The sequence below is a fragment of the Rattus rattus genome, chromosome 2 (assembly GCF_011064425.1).
Source record: "Rattus rattus isolate New Zealand chromosome 2, Rrattus_CSIRO_v1, whole genome shotgun sequence".
Taxonomy (NCBI): domain Eukaryota; kingdom Metazoa; phylum Chordata; class Mammalia; order Rodentia; family Muridae; genus Rattus; species Rattus rattus.
The window spans coordinates 99,191,029-99,216,905 of NC_046155.1; the positions used below are offsets into that span (position 1 = coordinate 99,191,029).

General features: G+C 52.2%; 1 protein-coding gene across 1 annotated transcript in view; it reads right to left on the bottom strand.

Annotated features, from left to right (window-relative positions):
- The window catches only part of Arhgef17 (Rho guanine nucleotide exchange factor 17), a 55,086-nt gene that overhangs the window by 15,387 nt on the left and 13,822 nt on the right, over positions 1-25,877 (bottom strand). Inside the window, exons 2-3 of the mRNA XM_032893063.1 lie at positions 5,392-5,469; positions 606-788 (exon numbers count right to left, since the gene is read on the bottom strand). Coding sequence (XP_032748954.1) covers positions 606-788; positions 5,392-5,469 — 261 coding nt within the window. The remainder of the gene's footprint in view (positions 1-605; positions 789-5,391; positions 5,470-25,877) is intronic.

The following is a 25,877-nucleotide window of genomic DNA, read 5'->3' on the forward strand; positions in this document are numbered from 1 at the left end:
AATTGAACTTATATAAATAAATGCCATTTTAAGAAGCAGCAGCACATTATGTTAGCAGGAGTTTAGTAAAATGAAATGTTTTGTTTGTTTGTTTGATTTTGTTTTTTGAGACAAAGTTTCTCTCTGTAGCCCTGGCTATCTTAGAACTCCTCTGTAGACCAGGCTGGCCTCGAACTCACGGAGATCCACCGCCCCTACCTCCTGAGTGCTGGGATTAAAGACATGCACCACCATCACCCAGCTTTGTTTGGTTTGTTTGTTGGTTTTTGTTTTCTTGGTTTGTTTTGTTTTAAACTTTGTTTCTGTGGCTCTTTTGGAATTCAGAGCCACCACTGCAGGACCTTGAGAAGCTCACTGACAATGAGGCTCCTAGGACGAGGAGTATGTGGCAGACGACATGGAAGGCCAGGGCCCTAGTATGTATACTGTAAGGCCCAGCATGCAAAAACCGCCAGAGGGCATGAACTATGGTCATTAAAAAAAGAGCCAGAACACGGTGAGCATCAATGTCACGCCCACATGAGCGTGAGGTCCGGGTCAGCAGCAGTGCCAGCCACCCCATCCAGGTCCCAGTCAAGGTCTACGGCTGCAGTCCCGACACTCACCGACTGCACGAGCAGGGATCCCACCTTCTGCTGGGCGTGCCACGTCTGCACGCAGTGCCGCACCTGCTCCAGGAACTGCTCATGGTGCTCCAGGAGTTCCGGGATCTGGTCAAAGATCTCGTCCACCAGAGACGGGTCGCACAGCAAGGAGTTCTCTGGCTGCTTCAGGGGCTGCATGTAGCCCTGGAGGACGCACAGGGTCAGTCCATCTTCCTCCAGCGGTACCCTCACCTCACCTCCACAGGTCATCCAGGCCTGCAGTTCAGTGACTTGCCGCTGTGCCTCCCTGGTTAGACCAGGAGCTCAGCCGTGGGAGGAAGACTCTGCCCCGAAATGCTACCTATTACACGCTCAGGGATAGTGTGATGGACTCATGAAAAGACCTTGGAGGGAGGAAAGCAAGAAGATGGGGAGAGTGGGATGCGCTCCAGGAGACAGCCCCACCTCGGTAACTCATAAGTATTTACGGAGTTTACCAGGCACTGTTTTAAGAGCTAGAAGACAGACTGAATGAGAAAGACCCAAAGGAGAAACACAATGATATACACCTGTAATCTCAGTACTCAGGAGACTGAGGCAGGAGGATCACCGTAAGTTCAAAACCAGTCTGGGCTATATAGTGAGACCTATCAAAAAAGCAGCCAATGGAAAAAAACCCCAACAGAGCTTACATCTAGTCAAATGAAGCACACAAAAAACGAAACCACATTTCACCAAATCTAAGGCATAGTTATTCTTAGTTGTCTTCTAGGGAAAAAGCTAATGCCAGATTATGATATGCTACCTACTATGAAGCCTTCTTGGGTTCTACGTTAAAGCACTTGTAAGCAGGACACTGGAAGCTAACCCTGAAATTACTAGAGGCCTCTACTAAAGACTAGTTTAAAAGTTTGTGTATCTCCTGGGCAACTCTGACTAAAATTTCTGTTTTTCACTACAAATGTACATATTTAGTGGTGTTCCCTAAGCTCGAACAGCACGCCCCTCACTGGCATTTGCATGGTGAGATCGCCCTCTACTGGCCTATGATGCAACTGCAAGCAAAAATGGGGTTTCTTGAAAGACATATGTGATGTTACATTTATAAAATAACATTTATATTAAACATTTTAAAAAAATCTGGCTTGTTTTGTAAAACAAGTTTGAAAAAGTCAAAGCTAAACAGAATACTCTTGGCTGGCTGAAGAGTCTGAAAAGGCTTAGGGTGGCTCGAGCAGCTAGCAGCTGGCCTCCTTATATAGGGCTCTCCGGCCAGTACTAGCCAGAACTTTGACCAGTAGGATCTGAGGTTCCTCTCAGAGCAGAAGTGACGCCATGCACCTCTGGGTCACTCGGCAGAGGAGCAGGCACATAGCAGGAGCCACAAAGCCCCACACCAGAGAGCCAGAAACTGAACAAGGGGTACCCATGGAAGAAATACACAAGCTATTCCACAGTCCGCCAGAGTTGAGAACTCTGGAAGCAGGAGAGTAGAGGGTGTAGGGGGCCAAGGAGGGAAAGGTTCCTTAGGAAAAAGCAGTGTCTTAGCTGAAAATACCAGGATTCAAAATAGGACTCAAGGATGGAAGTGAAACCCAGGAAAAGGGTATATATAGAGTTATGGTCTGGGTTCAAATCCCACCTCCTTCTGGCTGCTGACCTTGGTATATGACTCCATCTGAGCAGTCACACACAGAGCAACATATACATATATACACACCAACACACATACACAAACGTAGCATACACACACCCCCAACACACACACATACCTCAACACACACACACCAACACTCACACACACCAACACACACACACACCACACACACACAACACACACACACACACACACACACACACACACACACTACACACCCCAACACACACACACACCCCAATGCACATCACACACACCCCAACACACACACACACACACACACACACACACACACACACACAGAGTATGTGAGATGTACACCCATGTCTCTTAAGATATGCACTTGGGACAGGTGCTATCATGATCCTCACTCGACCACTGCCTGAGCAGGTGAGGGACAACTGGGTCTGTGATCCAGGTTACACAGCTGACGAAGAAGTGCAGCAATGTTGGGCACTAGAGCCAGGCTCCAGAACCCCAGTCTTCCGTCCACACTCCTGGGCGGGTACCCCCAGCCTTTGGGTCAGGTGACACTCTCCTGCTCACCTCTACCTCTCCCCTCCCACCCAGTAATCTCAATTTAGTGCCTTCAACTCCAGTCCTGCTTGCCTCATGGAGCCCGGAGGACTCTGCTCCCAGGCCTGCCTGCTCCCAGTTCCGTGGCTCCTCTTCTCTGCTGACAGGTATGAGAGGCAACACCACCATCTTTCCATCCTCACTTTGGGAAAACACGTGAACAGCCTCATTTTGCCAGCGAAACCAAGGCTTAGAGAAGTGAAGGGGACAAGCGACTGAAATTCTGTCTGTCTGACTGTACTACCTCTAGCTCTCACCAGGGGATGGCCATGGGTCCTGGCATGATTACTCTTCTTGTCTGACATCTTGGGGATCCCTCCCAGGTTTTCTTGTGCCCAGAAGAGACCCTAGATCTTGCCCAGCTCCTTAACTTTCTCCTTGGCAATAACACCAGCCATTTCTGGTGGTGTCAGTGGCTTCCCCATTGTCCTGGTCTTTGCTTCTGTTGTGCCCTCTGCCTGTTCCCCTCAACAGGCTTTCTGCTAAAATCCTACCCACCCTTCAGGCCTCTGCTGGACACCCCAAACCCAGAGTCACATTGCCTGAGCTCACACTACAAGGAAATCCTAGTTCTATGTTCTTAGCTCACTGGACAGTGATAAAACCAGAGACAATGCATTTCTTATCGAATTTTAACCAGTTTCTTTCATGTTTTTGAAACAGGTCCTCACAAACTCCCTTGGATGATCTATTCGTCAAAGATGACCTTGTATTTTTGATCCTCTTACCTATACCTCCTGAGTGCTGGGATTACAGGTGTGTACCAGCAAACCTGGTTTATGCAGGCCTGGGAATCAAACCCAGGGTTTCTTGCATGCTAGAGAAGCACTCTTTTGAGTTACATTCCTAGCCCTGCTTTTGTCAGTTTTAAGTGTTCAGATTAGCACACATGCTCTCATACTGTTGTGCAAATGCCAACATCATCTCCCAGCTGAACATTTGGGACCACTGAGCACTAACTCCCCACATCACCCTTCCCCAGCCCCAGCCTCCCTGGGACCTGGCCACCACCACTCCACCGTCTATCTCTGAAAGCTTGACTGCTGTGAGCTTGGAACTCACACCACCCAGTGCTGGTTGTCAGCTCAGTGGCTCATTTCACTTAGCACTGTGTCGTCCAGGATCATCAGTGTGGTAGCGTGTGTTGGAATCACCCTCCTTTTCTAGTGGCGTACTACCCATATATGTCACACACCCTTGAATTCTGTATCACCACACCAGTCACTTTGTGTGACAGTGTGACTTGTCTGGCTGGTTCGGGCGACTCTTCTGAATAGCCCATGAGCTCCAGGGACTCATGCCCCTCAGGCTCACTGCTGAATGGAGACCCTGTACTGCTCAGAGAATAGGGTTTGGTCTACAGAAGGGCTCTGTACAGGTATATGGAAGGGAAGAAGGATGGGTGAGTGGTTCTGGATGTCTCCTGGGGTCTACTTCACCCAGAGCTGTGGTGGCTTGAATACGCTCATCCTCAATTGTGTTTGTGGGCTCCATTTCAGGACATACACCCAGGCTCTGGCCTCAGCTCATCATCCTGCCACAGATGCACCCCTCCCCGGCCAGGGGCCCAGGCATAGACCTGTCTTCCCACCTCACACCCCTCCTCCAGTTCCTGGAACCCCCAACCGGAGCAGACCCCCTAAGTGTCTGTCCCCCTCTGTCCTTCCCATGGTCTGCGCCCTTACTGGAGCTGTGTGGCCCTGGGACAGCTTCATCTTCTGCCGCCCATCCTTCCAGTAGTCATGCAGACTTCCCGAAGCACAAGTCCAACCACGTGCCTACCTGTCTCGAAAGCCTCTCTGATAACTCTCCAGGAACCACACTGTGGTCCAAAACCTCCTGGAGTTCAAGGACCTCACGGCATGACCCTTGCTGGCTCCTGTGACATCACCCAAGAACCAGCTCTTCGCACCACATAGCTCTCTAAGCGGATGTGTCAAGCCCATCCCCACGGCACCTTCTCTGGGGAGCTTTCCCTGGCAGCACAGTGGTCAGACACCTCCCATGCCTCTACAGCAGTGGTTTTCAATCTGTGGCTCATGACCCACACCCGCCCCTCAAAGGTCCCCTATCAGATGTCCTGCATATCATATATTTACATTACGATTCATAACAGCAGCAATATTAGTTATGAAGTAGCAGCAAAGTAATTTTATAGTTGGGGGTCACCACAACATGAGGGACTATATTAAAGGTCTCGGTGTTAGAAAGGTTGAGAACCACTGCTCTAGAGTGACCCCTGTACTCAGCAGGGTCTTCGTTCCTGCATCCTTGGGCTTCCTGTATCTGGACCAGGGCCTGCCCCGAGCAGATACTTAGCGTCTAATTCCAGTCACAGAAAGAGCAAAAAGGCGCACAGCTCAGAACCGGGTCCAGGACTGCTGAGGGGCTGTGGAAACTATAGACAGGATAGAGACTCCTACTCTAGCTGGATCCTCTAGTCTCACCAACCCTGCAGGGCTGGCCGCATCCAGGTTCACAGCTCCTTGGTTTCAGTCCCTGTCCATATGGGTGATCCAACCTGTCCAGGCCCACACCTGGAATGCTGCTCTCAGGCCTAGGGCATGGTCTCACCTGCATTAGGGTACGCAGTGACTCCACATACGATTGCTCCGTGTCCAGCAGGGTCATGGTCACGTGCTTCCTCATGTCCTGTGGGGACAGAAGTAGAAGGTGAGTGGTTCTTTGTTCCCCAAAGCCTCTCACCTTCAGCTACAGTCAGCCATACCTGCAAACAGAGAGCCCATCTGGCCCTTTCCCCGGCCCTTCCTGCCAGCTTCCAGTCCCACAGTTTCCCAGAGCATCCTGGACCTCCATTCTGCCAGACCTTTGCTCAGGCATTCCCTGTTGGGAACGCTCCCGAGTCTCAAACACACCCTTCCAAGTGGATCCCTGTTTTCCTACCCCAACAGGTTCTGGACAAAGACAAAACCCAACAACAATAAACTCTCATATCTACAAAGGAGGATGCCTCTGGGCTACACCCACTCTAGAGACTTACTCTGAAAATACCAAGTTCCAGCTTGCTGCTAGGAGGACATGTCTGACCTGGCTGTGTGTCACAGCATCCCTCAGAGTAGACGCTGTCACTTCCTGCTATAGAAGAAACTGCAGCTGAAGGGAGTAAGGTTGGTGCTGGAAGCATCAGGGCTCTGACCAGGCTGGATCCCAGTTCTCTGTTAAAGGGTTACGGAGCTCTCCTTTTCCCAGCCCTTTCGTCCACTTGTGTGCTTCATAGCCTCTCCATTTTTTTTCTTCTCTCGTGTGTGTGTGTGTGTGTGTGTGTGTGTGTGTGTGTGTGTGTGTGCGCGCGTGCATGTGCATGTGTTAGATCTGTGTGCACACATGTTCAGGTTCACTCACCAAGGCATGCATGTGTGGACATAAGAGGTCAATGAGATGTCTTCTTCTACTGCCCTTCACGGCATTTTATTGTTTTATTTTATTTATTTTTTAACACAGAGTTACTCACTGAATCTGGAGCTCACTGCTTCAGCTAGCCTGGCTGACCAGGGAGCTCAGAGATCTGCCTGTCTCTGTTCTCTAGCACTGGGGACAAACACACACATACACACTGAAGGGGACACAGACACACTGATGGGGGTCACACACACTGATGAGGTCACACACACTGATAGGGTCACAGACGCAAACTGATGAGGTCACACACTTATGGGGTCACAGACACACACTGAAGGGGCTACAGGCACACTGATGGGGTGACACACTGATGGGGTCTCACACACGCACATTGATGGGGTCACAGATGCACACAGCTATGTCCATCTTTTACGACTCTGGGAATGTAAACACAGGCCTTCATGCTTACCCTTCAAGCCATCTCACTAACCCTCTTTCTCTTTCTGAGGCAGGGTCTTATATAGACCAGGCTGTGGAGACTTCCCCAGTGCTAGGGGCTACAGGTATTTACTACCACATCTGGCTTCCACACGGCTGTACAACAAGGAGCACATGGTAGGCAAGCCCTGTGCTCACCGAGCTACAACCCCAGCCTAGTGTCTCATTTTCAGAGCAGGAACCACGGATGCTTCCATACACAGGACCCAAGAGTCCCTTGACGGTTGCTCAGAATCTGCACCCATATCACATGGCACTGGATTCCTGCCCATCAAGGTGAGCTCTATCCTATGACAAGGTGAGCTCTATCCCATGTCAAGGTGAGCTCTATCCCATGTCAAGATGAGCTCTATCCCATGTCAAGGTGAGCTCTATCCCATGTCAAGGTGAGCTCTATCCCATGTCAAGGTGAGCTCTATCCCATGTCAAGGTGAGCTCTATCCCATGTCAAGGTGAGCTCTATCCCATGTCAAGGTGAGCTCTATCCCATGTCAAGGTGAGCTCTATCCCATGCTCTATCCCATGTCAAGGTGAGCTCTATCCCATGTCAAGGTGAGCTCTATCCCATGTCAAGGTGAGCTCTATCCCATGTCAAGGTGAGCTCTATCCCATGTCAAGGTGAGCTCTATCCTATGTCAAGGTGAGCTCTATCCTATGTCAAGGTGAGCTCTATCCTATGTCAAGGTGAGCTCTATCCCATGTCAAGGTGAGCTCTATCCTATGTCAAGGTGAGCTCTATCCTACGTCAAGGTGAGCTCTATCCCATGGGAGGACGTTTTTAGAAGCAAGCTTGGGAATGTCTGAGCTTGCCCCACCCACTCCCTGAGGCAGAGTTCACCTGCTACCAACTTCCACAGTCCCCAACCTTACCCAGGAACCCCCCCCCCCCCCAGACAGCACCCATCCCACTAGCCTATATCCCGGCAAGGACTCCAGAACCCCATACTGACACTTGGGTCTCTAGACTGGCCCTTGGTGTGGGGCCTACACACTTGCCTGGGCCATGCCTGGGCCTGCAACCATCAAGGCCTGCAGGTTCAAGATGAATTCTTGAATGGGTGCTTATGCTTGGGCATTCCTCCAGTTCTAATCCCAACACCCCTTAATGTAGAGCCTTAGTGAGGGGACCTGCCATCGCCCCTGCCCTGCCCACGCTCCCTGGACTGCTCTGGATTCCGCTCTATTAGTGTTTGTTGGTTGGTGGAGACGAGGCCTTGCTCTGTCGCTCAGTACATAGCCCAGGATGCCTCAGTCTCTCTCGTCCAGGAGCCACAGGCTACCATGACCAGCTTACTTAGCTGGCTATGGTAAGCTTACTTCAGGTGCTGGTCCTCTGACCCCGGAACTGGGGGATCAGCCTGGTCCCCCAGTAACTGACAAGGAGGCACACTCAAGTGGACTCCCACTCTGAGCTCTGTGGAGGCCTGGGTGCCACCTCGTTGGGACATAGGAGGCTGGCTTACTCCACTTTTGCAAGCTCTGTACTGGGCTGTGTTCCTCAGGTTCTACCTCATAGACCCCAACTAGGAGCCGGCCATTTATACTGGGTGCTTCTGGAGCCCCTAGAAACTTAAAGCAGTTTTGGGTCTCCCATGTCCGCTCCTGTGCCGGCAGCTCCCAGAACACCCCAATACCCCACAAGTATGTGCAACCCATTTCAGCCTCACACGGTTCCAAGACACAGGTGTCGTCCACTACACAGATGAGTCAAGTCAGAGAAGTGACATGACTTGTCCTATGGCCAGGGACAGACAAGGCCCAGAGCCTCTTTAGACACCTCATGTAGAGCCCTAGGACACCAGCACCCTATGTCCCCTTCATCAGGAACTTCATCAGCTCTGCTTGTCCTGGCTGTGTGACTTTTGTGGCCCTGCTGCCATACTCCTTCATGAAATGAAGTAAGAACCCTTTGTTCCTGGTACCATACAAGCTCCACGCTCGGCAATGGGGAACAGGGAGGTGTCCACACACACAGCGACCCTAACTGTCTCTTCTCATTCCACTTCCCTGAGACTTCACGGGAAGTTTTCTGACTGATGGCAGCGGAACCAGGTTTTGGGCTTCACCGTTACTGTCCCCTGCCCACACTCACTGGCTGGCCATCCCCAACCTGGGTCATGGTCAGAGAAGTTTCCTGAGAGGGAGGGCTGGCACTGGGCCTGTTGGCCAGGAGGCTGGGATGGTAGAGGGAGCTGACGTTGCAATGCCGCCTCTCCCAGCCTCCTCCCTGCTGCAAAGCACAGTGGGCTGTCATTCAGCTGTCAGGTAAAGCACAGAAAACAAGGCCAGCTCCTTGTCACTGCATGGAGCACCCTCTGCACGTGTCCAGACACGGGAGCAGTGCGGGGCGGGGGACAGGAGAAGCAGGAGACAGGGACAAAGCAGCTGTCAGCCAAATCGGCAGGCCCACCTGTTCCAGGCTGGCCAGGCCTTCAGCCTGCTTCCCTCGGGATCCCCTCACCCTTCAATAGCCACAGACAGGCCCCTGGCATTGGGACCAGGGGACCCTGTGGGAAGGTGGACACAGCAGGAACATGATGAGGGGACTCTCCTGTCAGTAAACCCAAAGACTGAGACCCTTATGTACTAAGCATGAAGAAAGACACACACAGAGAGGCCATGAAGGCCAGATGCCCCCCATCAAGACAGAAAATGAAGCCTAGTTATCCAGCTGCGAGGTAGGCCCTCCTGCCCAGAGTCCTGAGCACTGGAGACACATACGCACAACACAGTACAGCATCTGGATTAGGCCTAGTCCTCACTGTGCTCAGAGCATGGAACAGTCAGGGCCCAGACGAACACAAAAACAAGGCAGCATCCCTGCTCCCTGCCTCCTCCAGTCTCCAGAAAGGCCGCTGGAGACAGGAATGGGGACACCACCTTTCCTACAGCATCACTGCATGACATCTCCAGGCCCAGTGGCAAAGTAGCAGTGCTGGCTACCCTTGACTCATACATAATCTGGGGACCATCAACCCTGAGGGATAGTTGGAAATCTGGCTTTCCTGGGGACCCAAGGTTCCCCAGGAACAAATCTGCTTTCACCTGACCCATCTGACAAGAGAGTACTGTCCTGGGCCATGATCCTTAGTGCCCTGCCAAGCCGACCAGCGACCAGCGAGGCCAGAGTTGACCATGCTGGTTGGCCATGGGGAGGAGGCTCAACAACCTCTTTGCTTTCATCTGAGGTCAGCTCTCCCCAAGCCCAGCGTTGACAGGCAGGCAAGGTCCTGGTGCCTGATCCAAGTTCCGGGCCCTGTTCTCCAGCATCTGCCCACACTTCCCCCATCTCCTGGATCTGCGGCATCCTAGGCCAAGACCCAAGTTCCCGGCTGCCCTTCCCCCTCCCGGTACCTGGGCCTCCCCCGGCTCCTCCGCGGGGTCAGAGCCCCCGCCCCCGCCCCCGGCGGACTCCCCGGAGGCGGCGGCCGGGCCCAGATCGCGCATGTCTTCCAGCGCGATGGTGAACTGGGCCAGGGTCTTCACCATCTGAAGCATGCGGCCGGGCTGCCACCGGGGCGGGTACTGCGCCGAGTCGGAGGGCCCCCTCCCACCCGCGTTCCTCTGGGGCCTCAGCCCCGCCGCGGTGGTGGTGGCGGCGTTAGTAGCAGCGTCTGTGAGGGCGCAGCCCGCGGCGGCGCTGCGGCCTCCTCCGCGCAGGGAGTGCGCGCGGCGTCGCAGGGGGAGAGTCCCGCCCTCTGCGCGCCGCCCCTTCTCCCGCAACAAGCCCAGTGCCGCCGGACCTCACACCCCCCGCCTCAGGACGCAAGTCACACACACCCGTGGACCAGGACGCGTCCACAGTGTATCTAGGGCGTCACAGTGATTTACACCCAGGAGCCATGGATGAACAGGGTTTAGTATAGAACAGGCCCAGGTGTAGGGTAGGGTCAAGTGCACTCTCACATACAGATTCCCAAGTCCTGACACCCACCAGCCTGACCCACCACCTCTCACAACGATGCGAACTCTCTTGATCAACAACTACAGCATGGCAAAAGCAGGCACCCACCCCTGTAGGCATCAAGTGGGATGGCTGAAAACCTCACTGACCCCAGCCGGTGAGAGAGACACTTGGGTGTGATAGAGAGAGAGGCTGTCACACAACTCACCCACATTAAGTCACCCCCGTCCTTACCACTATCTCAACTTAGTCAGTGTTCTGTACCGGCTCCATTCCTGTTCCCTTCCTGTGCCTCTTCCCATGACCGTCACTGGGGAGGGTCTCAACGACGCCTCTCGCACCCCCCAATCTGCCCTCACCCAGTTTCTTGGCGTTTGTTTAAACGTGATCCTCAAATGCCAGGACAAGGCTAGAATCTACCCCAGGACCCACTTAAGTAGGACTGGGGTGTGGTGAGAAACAACTTTGACACCAAATCCCACTGGGCACTAGGAAAGGGGTCCACACACCCCGCAGCTGTGCCTTACCACTGGCTAGTTCCACCTCCTTCAACACTGGGGTTCCCACACTCACCGAGCTCCCATTGGACTCCCTCTCGGATTTCCTGAGCACCGGGGTAAAGACGCTCCATCACCCAAACCAGACTCACCCTTGTTCCCACTCCTACACCCTTCTTTGTTTCACCCTAGCCAACTCTCAGTGTCTAGAAAAGACACCTACCTCTCCCTTGCCTCGGGGCCTTGACCTAAGCCTGTTCCCTCTCCTAGCAACCAAGGCCTTTTCCACACACCTCTTCTAGGAAGCCCTACTGAGTCCTCAGAGTAAGTGCTGTGTGCCTGTTCTGTGTTCTCCGAGATCTTCGGTTTTCTTAACTACAGTCTATAATCATGGGTTGATACCCGCCTTCTCCCAGGAGACTGCTGGCTCCCTGAGGTAAGGGTCCTTCGCAAGTCAAGGCTCTGAGCACAGACGGTTGGTTGACAGACTAGTGTCAATAGCTTTGCTCTTCCCTTTATCAGCCAGCCTGGATGGATGCTGGGCATCTCTTTAGCACGGAGGTCCTCGCATTCCTCTATCCAGCCTTGCTTCCTCAGCCTCAACTCCACAACCCATTCTAAGGAACTTTTTCTTTTTCTTTTTTCTTTTTTTTTTTCCGGAGCTGGGGACCGAACCCAGGGCCTTGCACTTTTAAAAAGTGCTTACGTATTTTTAATTTATGTCTATGAGTGTTTTGCCTGCATGTGTACCTGCTTAGTGCCCAGGGAGACCGGAAGAGGATGTTGGATCCTGGCACCCAAACCAGGGACCTCTAACTGTTCTTGAACACCCTCCCCCAAGGTCTCATGCAGCCCAGGGTGGCATTAAATTGGCCAAATAGTGGATGGAGGATGACCCTGAACTTCTGACTCCTCTGTAAGCGCCTTCTCAGTTCTGGGAACACAGGCATACACTACCATGCCTTGTAGCACGCCCCTGCTTGAAACCAGGGTCTGGTGTCTTAGTTGACCCACCAACTAAGTTTGTCCCTAGCACCGTTAAATTCTGCTACCAGTGCTGAAGATTGAACGTCGGACCTTCTGACTGTCAAGCAAAGGGCAGGTGGGCTTCCTCTCTTTCCGGGATGCTGTTTGTTTGAGCCTGAGTCTTCCGACACAGCTTAGAACTAGCCTCGAACTCATGATCCTTCTGGGAATGTAGCTTAGTGGCACAGGGCTCAGCTAGTCTGTGTAAGGTGATGGGTCCAACCCCCAGAACTTTTTAAAAATTTATTTATTAATGTTTACATCATACAGCTTTCTGCCTGCATGTATGCCTGAAGGCCAGAAGAGGGCATTTGTGAGCCACCATGTGCTTGCTGGGAATTGAACTCAGGACCTCTGGAAGAGCAGACAGTGCTCTTAACCTCTGAGCCATCTCTCCAGCCCCAGATACTTTTTTAAATGTGCATATAACTTCTGTCTAGGCAAGATGGCACAGACCTATAATCCCAATACTGGGGAGGTGGAGGCTGGAGGCTCAGCAGTTCAAGGTTGTCCTCAGCTATATAGTAAGTTCAAGGCTAGCCTGGGCTACAAGAGGCCCTGTCTCAGGAGCAAAACAAAGCAGGTCTGGGAATGTACCTCATTGGAAGAGATATTGCCTGGAGTAGGGCCCTAGGTTCCATTCCCAGCACTGAGAACAAGCACACAAAAGGCCTCGTGATTGTCCTGGCTCCTCCTGAGTACTGGCACGCAGCCCTGTACCTGGCACAAATGAATGATATCTCAACTACTCCTAAAAGGGCAGGCCATGGGGCTAGGCTCCCAGGACAGCGGGCAGGCTGCACAGACGGGTCATAGCCAATACTGAGTAGTGCTTAATTGATTTGTGTTGCATCGGTGAGTGGACAATCTGTGGACTCACTGTGTCCACCGGTCCCGCTGGATCAGTCTGTTGAATGAAAACGAATCCAGGAGGGAGTGTGACAGGCTCTTTTCTGGCCTCTGGACTGAGAGTCCAGCACCTCCTAGGAATGTGCTGAAAAGCACATTTACCTCTCCCCAAAGGATCTCAAACCAAGCTTGGAGCCAGAAGCCAGCTGAATCCATCTGCTTTTTTCCTTCCCATGGGACTGCCTTGCCCATACTTCCTCCCCACAGCTCGCTCCTCCTCTTCCTCATGCTGGGGTAAGACAGAAAGAATGTCCCTGTCCCACGGGCAGGGCAGCCAGGTCTCAGAGGTAAGCACATACGCACAGAGGCCCATGGGCTGGGGACTGTTTGCTTGGTCACTGTAGCCACCTTCGGCTATCAAAGCACCTCCTCCATTGGCCCTCTCTCAAACTACCTGATTACTTCTTAGTGGCTGAGAGGCAGTACACAGTTTGCGGGTCTTGGCCAGGCACAACTCACCTGTCCGTCCCTCACTAGTTCTACCAGGACCCAATTCAGAAGAATGATTTCACCCCTGCTGACTTCCAGGCTTTTAGCAAAGGTTACTTCTGAAGCAGCGGAAACACTCACGGGAGAGCCAGGCCTTGCACAGTGTGGAAGTCAAGAGACACAGGAGTACACGGGTGCAGGGAGAGGAGTCCCAGGAAGACTCCGCCCCCTTATAGGTGGGGCTTAACGCCAAAGGCAGTGAGTGCTGTGCTGCTTCGTGAAGGAGGCTGGGTTTGAATAAATTTGCCCCCACAGACTCCCATGTTTGACTGCTTGCATAAGGAGAGGCACTATTAGGAGGTGTGGCTTTGATGGATGGGCGTGGCCTTGTTGGAGGAAGTGAGTCACTGTAGGGGTGGGCTTTGAGGCTCCATCCAATCAGTCTCTTTCTGCTGCCTGCTGATTAGGATGTAGAACTCTCAGCTCCTCCAGCACCATGTCTGCCTGGACTCTGCCATGCTTCCTGCCATGGTGATGACGAACTGATCTTCTGAAACTGTCAGTCTGCCCCAATTAAACGTTTTTCTTTATAAGAGTTTCTAAGATTCATGGTGTCTCTTCACAGCAATGGAAACCCTCATTTAGTTTTTGAGAGATGGTCTCGGGGCTGGAGAGATGGCTCAGCGGTTAAGAGCACTGACTGCTTTCCCAGAGGTCCTGAGTTCAATCCCCAGCAACCACATGGTGGCTCACAACCATCTGTAATGAGATCTGATGCCTGCTTCAGGTATGGATGAAGAGAGATGGTCTCACTATGTGGCCCTGGCTAACCTGTAATTTACAAAAATCCTTCTGCCTCTGTTTAGCAAGTGCTGGGACTAACTAAAGGCGAGAGTCACCACACCTGGCTTGCTCTAGACGTTAAAAACAGTATTTCTAACTTTTACATGGGATCTCTCTAAGTTGGCCAAGTTATCCTTAATCTACCTGTGGCAGGCCCTGAACTTTCCTACCTCAGCCTCCTCAGTACCTGGGGCTTGTGCCATGAGACCTGGCAGTCTGCTTACTCATAAAGCTCAGCCTACGTGTTGGGCGGAAGCCGGGCCACATGCCACGTATAGGTATTCCAACTGACAGCTCTGATGGGGCCCCAGCCAAACATCAGTGTTAACTGCTAAGTCTGACAGGAACCAGTCTAGCGCAGGCACCACCTGACCACCATGAAACTCACAGTGAAAAGGAGACAGAGGCCCAGGGAAGCAGACAAGGACGGCCAGGCCCTGCAGACTGTAGGAGGCCGTGCTTGAACCCAGAGCTCTTGCTATACTGACAGAAAAATGAAGCTGGGATGATTTCTGCATGAACCCTCATTTTATCTGTTGGCCCACAGGGGTCAGGCTGGGACCCCAGCATGAGCAGTAGTAAAAAATCAGAGATCTACTGGCTGTAAGAGAAGCAAGAGGTAGCCCTCTATCCCCAGGCTGGGGGATCAGGCTGCCTTCTGATGGCTAAACCTGGCTTGCCCATCTCTTGGCCTGGAACTCCTGGCTCATCCCAGAGCCCATGGTATAGCATACAGTGCCAGGTCCTCAATGGGGAATTGGGGTACAGTTTTTCTCCGTAGCTCACACTGTTCTTGAATGCCCTGTAATAATTCCCCAGACCATTCTTCTTCAACATGCTACAGATCTATACCTTGCCAAGACAGCCACAGAATCCAGGGGCATCTCTCTGATTTTCCAGAAGCACCAAGGTCTAGGAAAGACCCCAGTTCCCACAGATGTGTGCTGAGAACCAGTGGAATGACCCAAGCTTGGATCTAACCCCAAGTAAATGGCACCTCAGAGCCATATGACTTCACCAGATCGCAGAGCACATTATCAAGAAGTTAGGCCAAACCCAGGACACCCTGAATTAGGAAGTGGGTGTGACAGCTGTATTCATTTTCCTGGATGGCTAAGATGGAGATAGAAGGGAGGGGTTGGGGATTTAGCTCAGTGGTAGAGCGCTTGCCTAGCAAGCGCAAGGCCCTGAGTTCGATCCCCAGCTCTGAAAAAAAAGAAAAAGAAAAAGAAAAAGAAAAAGAAAAAGAAAAAGAAAAGGAGATAGAAGGGAGGTCTCAATGCCTGCCTGCCTCAGGACTACAAGAATAATAAAAACAGGAATTAGTATCAAATAGACACACACTGGGTACATAACATATATCTACTGACTGCCCTTCTTGCTCTGTGACTTAGTTTCCCCTTCTGTTAACAGATGAAGGAGGTGGGAAAGCTCAAGAGGGTTCTAAATTCCCCACTAGAGAGGTCAGACTGGGAGAAAGGCTTGACTGAGAAGCCCAAGTGGAGAAGCTGGGGCACCAGGACTGCACTTCCACCAAATACTCCTAGGTGGCAGCAGAGATCTGCAGGCTGGGGTTGTAGAGCATGTGGTTTGAATTTAACTGCCATGATTTTTTTTTTTTAATGTGTGGGTTCCCCCCCCCTTTTTCGTTTTCTGTCACTCCACCCCCTTCAGTTTCAAGCAGATACAGCTGAGCCTTCTAGACTTTGAAGGAAAAGTTTCTTATCCCAGATAGTGGAAGCAGGAGTGGAGGCTGGAGGGTACATCAGACCTAAGCCGATGTAAGAAGCATCTGAGGAGCCAGTCCATTCTGAACTCAGCCTTCTCTGCCCATTTCTCCCCTGTACCCACCATTTTACAGGTCAGGAGCCAGTCATGACCGCCTGTGAGGCCGTGGAGGTAGGAGTAGCACTTGCTAATAAATCTGGTAAGTTTGTATTTTAGGGGCTCCTAGGGCGTACCTCCAGACCTGCACGCATGTCTGTGCACTGCCTTGGTTTAGAACCCCAGGATGTGATGACCTCCAGGAGACTTCCCCTAAGAGCTCTAAAAAAATCATTCAACTTTCCAAACCTTGTTCAGAATGCTACCCAGGCCAGCCAGGGCCCCACATGAACTTCAACCACCGCCTTCATCTAGCTGTAAATACCTTTTCCCCAGCGTCTATTTCCCTACCTGGAACATGCTAGAACTACAGCTCAGTGGCTGCTCTAGAAAGAATGGCTGCCTCCCATCTCCACTCATTTTAGTAGCACGGAGGGAGGCTGGGGTGAAGGGTCGTGGGAACGGAAGTTTCTCCGGTTTGATTCCAGCCCCTCCAATTCCCTCCTTCCTTCAGACAGGCACATATGGGGGGGGTCCATTTGTACACTGTTGATAGAGATGGGGTGTCTTGCCTGTAGGGCGGAAGATGATTCATTGGGCCATGAGCCAGGCACCCTGGGAAAGGCCAAGCAGGCCTCAGGCCAGAGCCCCAGGGAATAAAGAACAGGGCCTGACTGGGCTGTGTATAAATCCTAGGGACTCTCAAAGCCCCACAGCCAAAAGAGACCATCTTCCCTAATTAGACAATGCCAGAAACCCTTCTGCTCAGGCTACCAAAGGCCCAGGGAAATGAGGTGGATGACTTCCGGCTGCTGCTGTGCCCTCCCAGTCCAGTGTGCAGCCAGTCTCTCCCTCCTCAGCACTGGGTCCCTGTCCCCATGGGCTCTTGGCTGGGTCCCATTTAAACTATGCTCCACTTTTTCCAGGGAACCTTAAATCTTCGCCCTCAGTCACCTCACCTCAGACCAGGCCAGGCGCTGACTGTCCAGTCATGGCTCCCAAAGCAGTCCTTCCTTTTTATTATGCCAGAGAACTATGAGGTGCCAGTCTAGGATGCTCCCTAGGGCACCAGAGGACAGTAACGAGATCCGGAAGCTCCAGACGGATGGAGGAGGCACCACCAAGGCCTAGAGCCCAGTTCCCACAGTGCATTCACTCAGCACACAGGTGTGAATGAGCAGAGACAAAGACTGCAGGTATCAGAGGGATGAAAAGGCACAGCGAGGCCACTATGTCTGTGACCAATCCCCGAAAGGGCAGAGGGACTGGTCCCCCCACTGACACCCTTCTCTCTCTTTGTTTCGTGGTTTTGGTTTTTGTTGAGACAGGGTTTCTCTGTGTAGCCTTGTCTACCCTGGAACTCACTTTGTAGACCAGTTCTCACAGAGTTCTGCTTGCCTCTGCCTTCCAAGTGCCAGGATTAAAGGTGTGTGTGCTCCCATGGCTCAGCTGGGGCCATTCCTTTCTGCTGGATGTATGGTATTGCTTCCCAACAGAGTGTCTCAGGACCTCAGGGTTTTTGTTTTTGTTGTTCGTTTTTTTTAGAGACAGGGTTTCTTTGTGTAGCACTGGCTGTCCTGGTACTAGCCTCTGTAGACCAGGCTGACCTCGAACTCAGAGCTCTGCCTGCCTCTGTCTCCTGGGATTAAAGGAGTGTTCCACCATGACCCACTAGGGCCTCGGGGTTTTAGGGTCTCTTCTCTTGGCCAGAAATACCCACAAAGCTAGGATGTACTGTGGCCTCACTGACTCAGACCATGCACTCCAGGGTTACCAACCGGTTACATTAACCCTGGTGTGTCTGGCTCAGCCCAGACCCCACAGAAGTTTCTGTCATTATACCAGGCCAGCTTGCTCAGTTTCCTACCCAGTCATGGCTCAGAGATCCCTACAAGCCAAGGGCCATCACTAGGCCTGGACCACACTGGCAGGCATGATCTCTGCCTCTGCCCGACCACCAGCAGCTTGTGCTTCTAGGCCTTTCTGTGCTTTTCCCATCAACTAGTGACCAGTCCTAAGGTTGAAAAGAGAAGCTCCTAGAAGATGCTTCTCTGAAGGCCAACCAGTGTCAGACAGAGGGGTTGCTCCCCACGTCCCAGGACCAAAGTCCACCTTTAGGAAGGCGTCCTGACTGCTCAGATGGCCACTCCTGAAACTTTAGCTTTGGGTCCTCAGAGTCTGTCGACTTGTAGCTGTCAACAGTAAGTGGCACCATTGTTGACTCGGTACCATAGAGTTTACAGAACGCCATAGCAGTAAATCTCCTAAGACTTCATAGCCACTCAGCGACAGCACTGAGTCTCTGCACAAGTCATAACCTGCTGAGTTCTCAAGCCTAGGCAGTGGGCTAGACCAAATCCTCCCTCTGCCACTGACCACTAAGAGGCTGGGACCAATCACTTAACTTTACAGAGCCCCAGGACAGGAAGACAGTGAAGACCTAAAAATAGCAGGTCCATCTAGGGAGGGATTCCACTCTCTGCTGACTAAGCACCTCACAGGTGTTAGCTTTAACCTCAAAATAAGCTCCTGGGTGGGCCCTATTATTACCTTGTGTCACAGAGGACAAGGCAGCACTCAAGATTTCTCAAGCAGACAGGACTCCAGCCCCAGGGGACCCTGGGTAAAAGAAAAGAGTTGGGACAGTTACATCTGTCCAGAGTGGCAGCCTGGGCTCTCAGCACATGGACTCTACCCACACAGCCTGCTTCAATTCCAACCACAGGGAGGGTGCCTGAGTCATAGCCCTTATGAAGATCTCTGAAATGTTACAAAGAAGGAGTCCACTGTGTTATCCAATGAAAGCAAGAGGCGCTCATGCCAACATAACTATTGTCTCCATGTACAGATGGGGGAGGGGCACACCTGGAAGTCACCGGAATGTCAACGGTGGGCAGGGCCAAGGCATGGGGACAGGGCAGAAGAGGAGACAGCCAGGGACACTCTTGATGGCTGAGTGACTCGGAAAGACCAATCTGTACCTCGATTTTCTCATCTATAACGCAGAAAGTAGAAATCACTTATTTAGCACAGTACCAGGAATCGAGAGGGCACTCCACAAATACTGGCTGCTATAAATGAGGCTGAATCGTTACCCCAGGAAGAAGGCTCTAAGACTCTTAGAAGGCATGTGTCTAAGAACCACCAGTTCAGCCTCCTCCAAGATAGGCCCTGGCAGTCCTTGCTCGTACACCCCAGAACTGAAGAGCTCAGTCGCCCCCTCACTGGTACTCTGGGAACATCTTACCCTACGGAAGAAGGGCCACATGTGCTGGAGCCTCCAGTCTCTGGGCACCAGCTCAGACTGCCAGGCCAATGGATGCCTGGGGTCCGGAGGATTCCTCCACCTACCATTCCAAAACCTTTTGGTCTGGGGCTTTTCTAAGGGGGTGACTCCCCAAGTAAGGTTGGAGGAGGCTTTCTCAGTGGCTCCAAGGCCCCTGCCTAGATGGTCACCTCTGTCCCTCCCACTCTGTGCCTCAACACAGAACCATTTGCTGGCAGTCCTATCGGCCTTTCCATTTTCTTGTTTGGAAAACAAATGAGAAACCAGCTGGGCCTAACCTCCTCCCCAGCCTTCTCCTGACTCCCTAGTCCCTAAGGGTGGGAGGCCCTTCTGCCTCCTCCCTGGACAAGGGCCTTGTGGAAAACCCCAGAGGAGAGGCCTTGTGAGCTGGTGTTGCCATGGCAATGGCAGCCCTGGAATTTGACCACTGGGGCCCTGGAGTGGGGGTGGGGAGTTGGTATAGGCCATGCTGGGGGCAGGGAAGAAGGTCCAGAAGCCCAGAAGCAGGGGATGGCAATCCAAAGCCCCTCCATGGCCTCAGTATCCCCATCTATAGAGGCTGTGAGGAACGGTTCCCAGGATCTCCCTTTTCTATTCTAACTGATGGATCAGGGAGACAGTCAGGGCGAGGCCAATTGTGCCCTTTGATAGATAGCTAGGGACACCAAGGAACAAGGACTCACTAGAAATTAAAAGCCAAGTCCACAGCAGTGGCAGGGTTAGTTAGCTTCTGAGACCTGTCCGCACTCTGCCATCCCCATATCCTCACCCCGAGGATGAGGGTGCCTGCTGAGGGTGGGGCAAGAGAACACCTCAAAACTGGAGAACTGTCCTGAGACACCCTGGTAACCCTTGCCATTCCTGGATCTGGAGGGCGGGCAGAGGGCCTGCCCCTCCCGGCTTGCTGTGCCAGGCTGCAGTGGGTATTTTTAAACAGGCGCCCGCCCCTTGGCCTTCCCACCTGCCCACCCCAGGAACACAATGAGCCCGCTGCCAGCCTTCTGTGTACTTTCGACAAGTTCCAGCAAGCCACCCTCTGCATCCCACCTCCTCCCTCCCCGTCAGCCCAGCCTCAGGGTGCTATCCAGCGGCTCCTCCCGCTGCATTGCTGGAGGCTCAGAGAGGAGGAGGAAGTCACACAGCCCAGAGAATTTGGGAATGCTGTAACGCCAACTTGTGCCCTCACCGCCAAATGCCACCGAATTCTTCTGGTGCCACTCCGGCTCCTTCTGCATCCTTTCTGTCCCTGACCCTCAAAAGTCACAGCCTCACTCCCCCACAGACCTTCACGCCCTCTTTCAGGAAGATAACACAACTATGAGTCCTCAGCTCAAAACACCAGTCACAGGGGGAAGCAAGCTGAGTCGGTGCTGTGACTCCCACTGCACGCACGGCAGGGTAAGTTCCATGTAGATCAAACATTGAGACGTAAAACAAAAACAAAAGCCAGAAAGCACCAGAGGTGGGAGACTTTCTAGCCAGGGCTCCAAAGCTAAAGTCGGATCAGCTTGATAAATTGGACCACATTTAAAAACAATTAAAAACCTTTCTGGGCCAGCAAGATGGCCCTGTGGGTAATATCCGTTATGCCAAAAGCCTGCTGACCCCCAGAACCCACTCGGAAAAAGACACAGGAAAACTGATGCTACGAAATCCTTCTGCCCTCCACACGCAACACTCCGGCATGTTCTCACACCCATTGACAAAAACTTCTTAAAGTTTACAAAAACTAGAAACAAAGCCTTCTGCAGAACCAAAATATACCCTATACAAAAGACAAAAATCAGGTGAGAAATCAGGAAAAGACGTTTGTAACTCAGAACTCAATCGAAGAACGAAATCCTCTCACCCAGAGTTTAAGAGCTTCCTAGAAATGGCTAAGCTGGGTGCCAACAAGCAACCAGGACAGGAGAAAACTATGAGAAAAAAAATCTGAGTTAGGACAGAGTGACGGTGACGTGGGTACCTACCGGACTGGTAACTGTCCAAAAGTCAGGTTAGCAGGGTCATGCCTCTTCACATCGCTAGAGGCACGGGCATGTAGGAAACAGCGAAATGCAAATCACATACACATAATGTCTGAGCAATCTCATGCCCCAAGGGACTCCACTCCCACAACAGAATGATGTAGTACAGATCCTTGGCTGTACTATTGTATTGTTTATAACTGCAAGAGACCTGAAAATATTCTGTAATTTTAAACGTTACTATTATTATTACTGTTTACACTGTGTGTGTGTGTGTGTGTGTGTGTGTGTGTGTGTGTGTGTGTGTGTGTACACTTACTCAGAGGATAACTTGCAGCTCTCCTACCAGGTTGACTCCTGGAGACTGAGGTCATTAGATTTGCCAGCAAGTGCCTTTACCCACTGAGGTCAGCCTTATTTAGCTTTTCTGTTTTGTTTTTGGGACATTGTTTTGTGATGTAGCCAAGGCTGGCCTCAGATTTAGAACGATGCTCGTGCCTCGGCCTCCTGAGTGCTGGGATCACAGCACGATGCACACGCAGCCACACGCAGCCACAAGCAGCTTCATGCCCTTTAATCTGTGGTACCACACAGTTAGCTCATCACACAGGAAAAACACTATGCAGTACAAAAAGAACATGGGAGGCCATGCTAAACGGTCTCTTCCTGCTTACTTTCCTTCCTCCCCCTGGGCAGGAGCTGCTTGGTTAGATCCAGTCTGATGGATCTCTGTCCTGGCTCAGACCACCCCCTGGTATCCCTGGCATGGAGCTGTGCCCCTAACCTACGCACAGAACCAGGTCCTGAAGTGACGGCCACTGGGCACCGATGTAACCCAGAACCAACTCTGAGACTCGAGGGCACGGTCTTTTGTGTCTCTTTCTGGTCCCCTTTCCAACACTTCCAGTCTCTCAGGTGACAACTATCCACGAAGTCCAGTTGTTCACTTTGCATGCAGTGAACCAAGGCCTGCTTTTGCCCTTTCTTCGGAGGCGGGTAGAACACTTCTTTAGGCCAAAGGGCCATCCCCATGAACTTTAGGGCTGAGCGCCCACTGTCTGGTGCTTTGAAATGAATCCCCATTCTGCATGAGGGCCTTGGAGTCAGAATTTACAGGGTGATGATGGCAGTTATACCCACTTCTGGGCCCCGGGTCTGTGAGGAATGGGTAGCTACACGGGAGGGAATGTCGACCAGTGAGGATCTAAGCAGAGTACAAGGCCATAGGGTCTCATCCCTGCTCTGTACCCAATCTGAGCCCCTTTCCCAGAAACAGCTGTGCCAGGAGCCTCCACAAGGAGCTCAGCTCCTCCTCCTGCCAAGTGGCTCTAAGCCACTGTCCGTACCCCATCGCACAGCACCTCCGCTCCATCCCTGTGGTCCTTCCTCAGGCAGGGCAGGCCACCACTCTCCATCCCTTCCAACTTGCTTTATGGCTCACCGCGGCTCTCCAGACCAGCCGCCAGACGTTATCACATTTAGCTGTCAGAGCTACCCTATAATAGGCGCCGTCATCATTCACACGTTATACGTACCTACGCCATGTGTTGAACCACAGTGAGGTTAGGGCCTCGTGGTTACACAGTGAGACAAGCAGGATTTGAAAAGGAAGGAAGCCACGTGTCTCCAGCACTTTCCTTTTTAAAGACAGGGTCTCTAGAGCCCAGGCTGGCCTGGCACTTTCCACTATTGACTAAAATGACCTTGACTTCCTGGTCCTTCTGTTTCCACCTTCCGAGTCCTGGGATTACAAGAGTAAGTCACCACACCTAACCTCATCCATCTTCTTAAAGACGTGGGTGCCTGGTTGTGAGGGAACCAGGTAGGCTGGTATGGGCCACGGCAAAGCCATGCCCTAAAGGGTCACGTGCTTGCCAGCCCTCGGGCTTGTTCCTAGAAACCTTCATTGATACACTCAACTCTGACACAAAGTCCTTCCAGATTCTCACCTAAATCACCTCAGAGAGAGAAGCCAAGATTCCTGGGGCTTCTAAAGAATGTGTCACTCACCGATTACCCCCGGACCTATACTTAGGCGGTTTACCCGCTCTGAAGGTATGGCCTGCTGCCAGTTCCTCCGGCAAAGGTGACAGTAATAGGCAGATAGACTCTTTCATCACTCACTGTCCTCCTGACCAGGTTAGCTCAGGCTAGCTCTAGAGGACCTGGGCAGGGGTATCACCAAGACAAGTGAAGTACTCTGTCAGGCTTCTCTGGAGACCTAGTCCCACAGAATGCTTCCTACCCACAGCACCTGGCTGGCTGAACCTGAGTTCAGGACTGCTTTGCTCTCTATGCCCTAATCTGGATTCCCTCTTCCTTAACGAGAATGCTTTCCCATGGAGCCTAAGGCAGGGCTGGGGCACTGTATGGGGAGGAGTGGTGCAGGCAGTTAAAACACACCCCCGTCTGCATGCCACTAAGTGGCTGGCCTGTCTCACAGTCCTGTGCCAGGACGCCAGCAGAGAAAGGGGTTTATTCTTTTTGAAAACTAAGGAATACTGGCCTGGGATCAAGTCCAGAGATTTAGGCCTGGCTGTTGAGTCTGAGGAACTACAGACCTCTTCTCCAGAGCAGGGAGCTTCCACAGCACCCAAACACACAGGCTGCTCCATCCTAGAGCTCTGCCTTCACAGTTCTTTCTGCTTTCAGGGCCCTGGATACCCTGTCTTGCAAGACCCTCTGGCTCTTTAAAGTAGCCCCTGCTTCCCCCAAGTTAGTCTCCCTGACCTTCATTTGCCTTGATTTCCTGTACCACAGTTCTTAGGTTCCTTGGGGCTGGAATCCCTTATTATTCACGCTGTAGCCACAGGCTGACCCAGTGGACAGTGGCTAAACTGGGTTTTAATGGTTACCTAGGTTACCTGGGTTCACCTACAGCTGATCTCAGAGTTAATTACCAGGGCTGATTAGAAAAGTTAGGATTAAGCCAGACATGGTGGCCCACGACTTTAATCCCAGCACTCTGGTGGCAGAGACAAGCAGATCTCTATGTGTTTGAGGCTAGCTTGGTTTAGAGAGTTCCAGGCCAGCCATGCCTACAGAGTGAGATCTCATGTCAAAAACAGGAGAAAAGAAGTTAGGAGTGGTAGTGCAGTCAGCGGTGAGACCGCTCACCAATCACAATGAGCATCAGAGTGAGGCTCCTCCCACGGTCCTGGTTCTGGAGTCTGATGCCAGACCAGTACCCTGTCAAGCATCCAGAGGCTTCTGTATAGGGACAAATTACTTTGTATGCATCCTCCAGAAGGCCAGTGTGTGTCACTTGTAACATCTGGTTACTCTTATCTGCTCCAACACCACTGCTGTCAGAGGAAGGTCTGAGAAGAATAAGGCTGGGTCCTCCCTTCTGATGCTAGCACAGGTTGTGGGTATGGGAACCTGCTGGGGACCTAAAAGGAGTGTGAATGATGTGTACATGACGCACGGGTGTTGCTTATCTCTGGCTTTATCTGTGTTGGATGGGGGAGGGGCTCTGCTCTCAAGTCACCCCTCAGTAAAGGAATGGTTTTGGTATACGCTTGCCCTCCAGCCTGTGGCTTCTGCTGGGGCTCGTCTCCTCAAGTCCAGCCCTAGCACAGATTTGGTACCCACAGCCCAGGCCTGACCATGCAGAAGGGACTATAGCCTGAGGACTGAGGGAGGGGAGTACATGGTTGCCTGGACCCAGGACTTAAACCTGACAGACAGGGATCAGGGCTGGGGGCCCAGAAGGAGCCAGGGCAGGAGGCCTGGATGGGGGAGTCAGCCTGGGCCTCTCTGGGCTCTTTACCCAAATATGGAAGGTTTTTTTTTTTTGGTCTCCATTTGAGTCACCCCGGCCGTGGCCCAAGAGATCTGCTTTCCAGATACTGCAGGCAGGACTGCGCCAGCCCTGCTGGGCCTACTAGCTTCCCTTGACTGGCCATCTCAGCACCTTCCCAAACTCCAGAGCCAGAGACCTCTCTGCACCAGCAGGGAGCTCCACACCACTCAGCTATGCTCCTGCATCCAGCGAAGAGTCCCAGGGTGCATTCCCTCTGCAGCTTGTAAGCAGCCTGTCAGCGCAGGGCAGTCACTCACTAGTATTTGCCAAGCAACTGCTATGTGCTAGTCCCTGGAGCTGGGACCATGGGCCGTGAATCCAGTGGACGCATCTTGTCCCATCCTGAGCTCACCATAGCAATGGCAGTTCTGAAAGTCAGGAACCCGATGAACACCTGGAGATGCTGGAGCTCTGGGGCTGTGAGGATGAACTCCTCCTTAGCCAGTTACTCAGCTGCCCCAACCTGCAGGCGACTCCCAGTGCCACGCTCAGGCTCCTCTGGGCAGAGTGGCAGTCCCTATTCCCTACAGCGCCATCGTGAGGACTCAGTGAGTAAATACAGATGACGTGCTCGCATGGAGCTGAGGGTGTAACACCCTAGTTGGAGCACTTGTCTATCCTGCAGGAGACCCACTAGATCTCTCGAATATAAAACTGATATAAAATTAATAAAAAAACAAACAAAACACCAGAAGTGCCCAGACTTGTGTTT